The 2,002-nt window shown below is 62.8% G+C and overlaps 1 protein-coding gene across 1 annotated transcript in view; it reads left to right on the top strand.

Moving 5' to 3' along the window:
- The first annotated feature begins 443 nt into the window (after positions 1-443).
- C1QC (complement C1q C chain) overlaps positions 444-2,002 on the top strand; it is a 4,443-nt gene continuing 2,884 nt past the window's right edge. The window contains exons 1-2 of the mRNA XM_004705122.2: positions 444-537; positions 816-1,009. Of these exons, the coding sequence (XP_004705179.1) occupies positions 829-1,009 (181 nt within the window). The 5' untranslated portion in view covers positions 444-537; positions 816-828. The remainder of the gene's footprint in view (positions 538-815; positions 1,010-2,002) is intronic.

Here is a 2,002-nt window from a genome sequence, read left to right as displayed (position 1 = left end):
GTCCACCCTCAAGGGGAGGGCCTACAAGAGGCAGCCAGCTGACAAATGCATGTAAGGCTTGGTCCTGGGGGTGCTGAGCAGAGGGGTCACGGCATGGCCTTGGGCCCCATGGACTGCTCACGAGGTGATGTTGGCCAGGGGCGTTTGCTTCCCCGATCTCGGTTTCCTCATCTGTCGAGGAGGCAGACCACCACTTCCCCCTGCAGTGTCTCAGACTTAGTAAACACCAACAAACAGAAGTGGGTATGGCATGGGCTTCGGCCCAGGACACTCACACCCACCCTTAACCAGATGGCAGTGTGGGAACATTTCCTCATTCCACACCCTCATGATCGGGCGGGGGGGCTGTGGTCAGTCTGGCTCAGCACCCAGAGGGGAAGTGTCGAGTCAGGAAAAATGGGAAAGGGGATGTGGGGCTGGGGCAGGGGAGTGGGGGAGAGGGGCTGGGTCCACTCCAAGGCGAGCGGCGTCCAGCTGGGAGAGGTGAAGGCGATCTGAAGACATCTCTGTGACCGGGCCAGAAGCCTGCACCTCCAGGTGAGCAGGGGCCCTTGACCAGGTGAGAGGGGAGGGCTGTTCTGGCCCGGCGCCCCCTCCCTGAAATGTAGCCCCCCAGAAGACTGACTGGAGCGTCAGAGAAAGGACGATGCCCACCCCCTGCTGGGCCTGGGACCTGGGCTCAAAGAAGGCCCCCCACCCACTGTGGCTCCTGGGGAGGGGAGTGGGGAGGGGACCTCTGGAGCTGGGATGAGGCAGAAGGGTGAAGGGCTGCAGGGGTATGGGGCAACTCCCAACTGGCTTCTCCCTCCACCCAGCTCCTTCCCTGGGATGGACATGGGGCCCAGCTCCCAGGCCCCCTTCAGCCTAAAGCTGCTGCTGCTCCTGCTGGGACTGTCACGTGGGGGCCTGGCCAGCACAAGCTGCTACGGGATCCCAGGGATGCCAGGCCTGCCGGGGACCCCGGGAAAGGACGGCCATGATGGGCTGCCAGGGCAAAAGGGCGAGCCAGGTGAGTGGGGGCAGGACCAGGGGAGTGGGCAGAGGGACAGCAACCTGTTCCTCCGGACACTCTCAGCGCCCCTCTCCTCAGAGCTTGGACTTCCGGCTTCTCTGTGTACCTCGCTGGGAAAGACAACTGGGAAAGAATAAGAACCCCTGGCCAGGAGGGGGCGGCAGGGTCCCAGGAGGTGAGGCACGGAAGGTCTTTGGGAAACTCCCGCACAGCCATCGAGTCATGCTGGCTCATAGCGACCCTCTAGACAGGGTAGTACTGCCCCTGTGGGTTTCTGAGACTGTCACTCTTCACGGGAGCAGAAAGCCCGTCTTTCCCAGGGGAGCGGCTAGAGGTTAGTAGTCCCACACATAACTCCTAAGCCACCAAGCTCCATTCTATGATCACCTGGCACCTGGGGTCCTGCTATATGCATGCAGGGGTAGAATGGAGCCTGCACAGAGACCAGGAGCAATGGCCGGAGCTAGAACCCCCCGCCCCTGGCAGAGAGGAAGGCAAGGAGCCTGAGCTGAGCTAGGCTGCAAGTGGGGCGGCGTGAGGCTGAGCGTGGGCCAACGCTGCCACCTGCTGGAGAAGCCAGGCCAGGCGTGGAGGAGGCCAGCGGGAGGACGGAAGCTGGGATGCCAACTTGGGAAAATGCTGCCACTCTTCCCCAACCTTCCCAGCCTCCTCCAACCCTGCGGACTGTCGGGTCAAGTGTCCACAGCCTGACCCGCCCTCCTGTGCAGCCCAGTCCCAGGTGGCAGGGGAAGGCACAGCAGGCACCACCACCCCTGCACCCCCAGCCACACACACACTATAGAGACTGAGGCCCTGCGGGGTCACTTGGGAGACAGGTTCAAGGCCTGAACTCCTGCCAGGCTCAGCATGGACTTAGGACTGTCCCTGCCTTCTGCACCCAATCCTCACCTTGGCCCCCATCTTTCACAGGGGCTCCCACTCAGGGAAGTCAGCCCCTCACACTGTCATTCAGGAGGACTCTGGGGCGGG

Source organism: Echinops telfairi, unplaced genomic scaffold (assembly GCF_000313985.2).
Source record: "Echinops telfairi isolate 266 unplaced genomic scaffold, ASM31398v2 ScPeMD7_7457;HRSCAF=8495, whole genome shotgun sequence".
NCBI lineage: Eukaryota > Metazoa > Chordata > Mammalia > Afrosoricida > Tenrecidae > Echinops > Echinops telfairi.
This window is presented reverse-complemented; position numbering and strand designations above follow the sequence as displayed.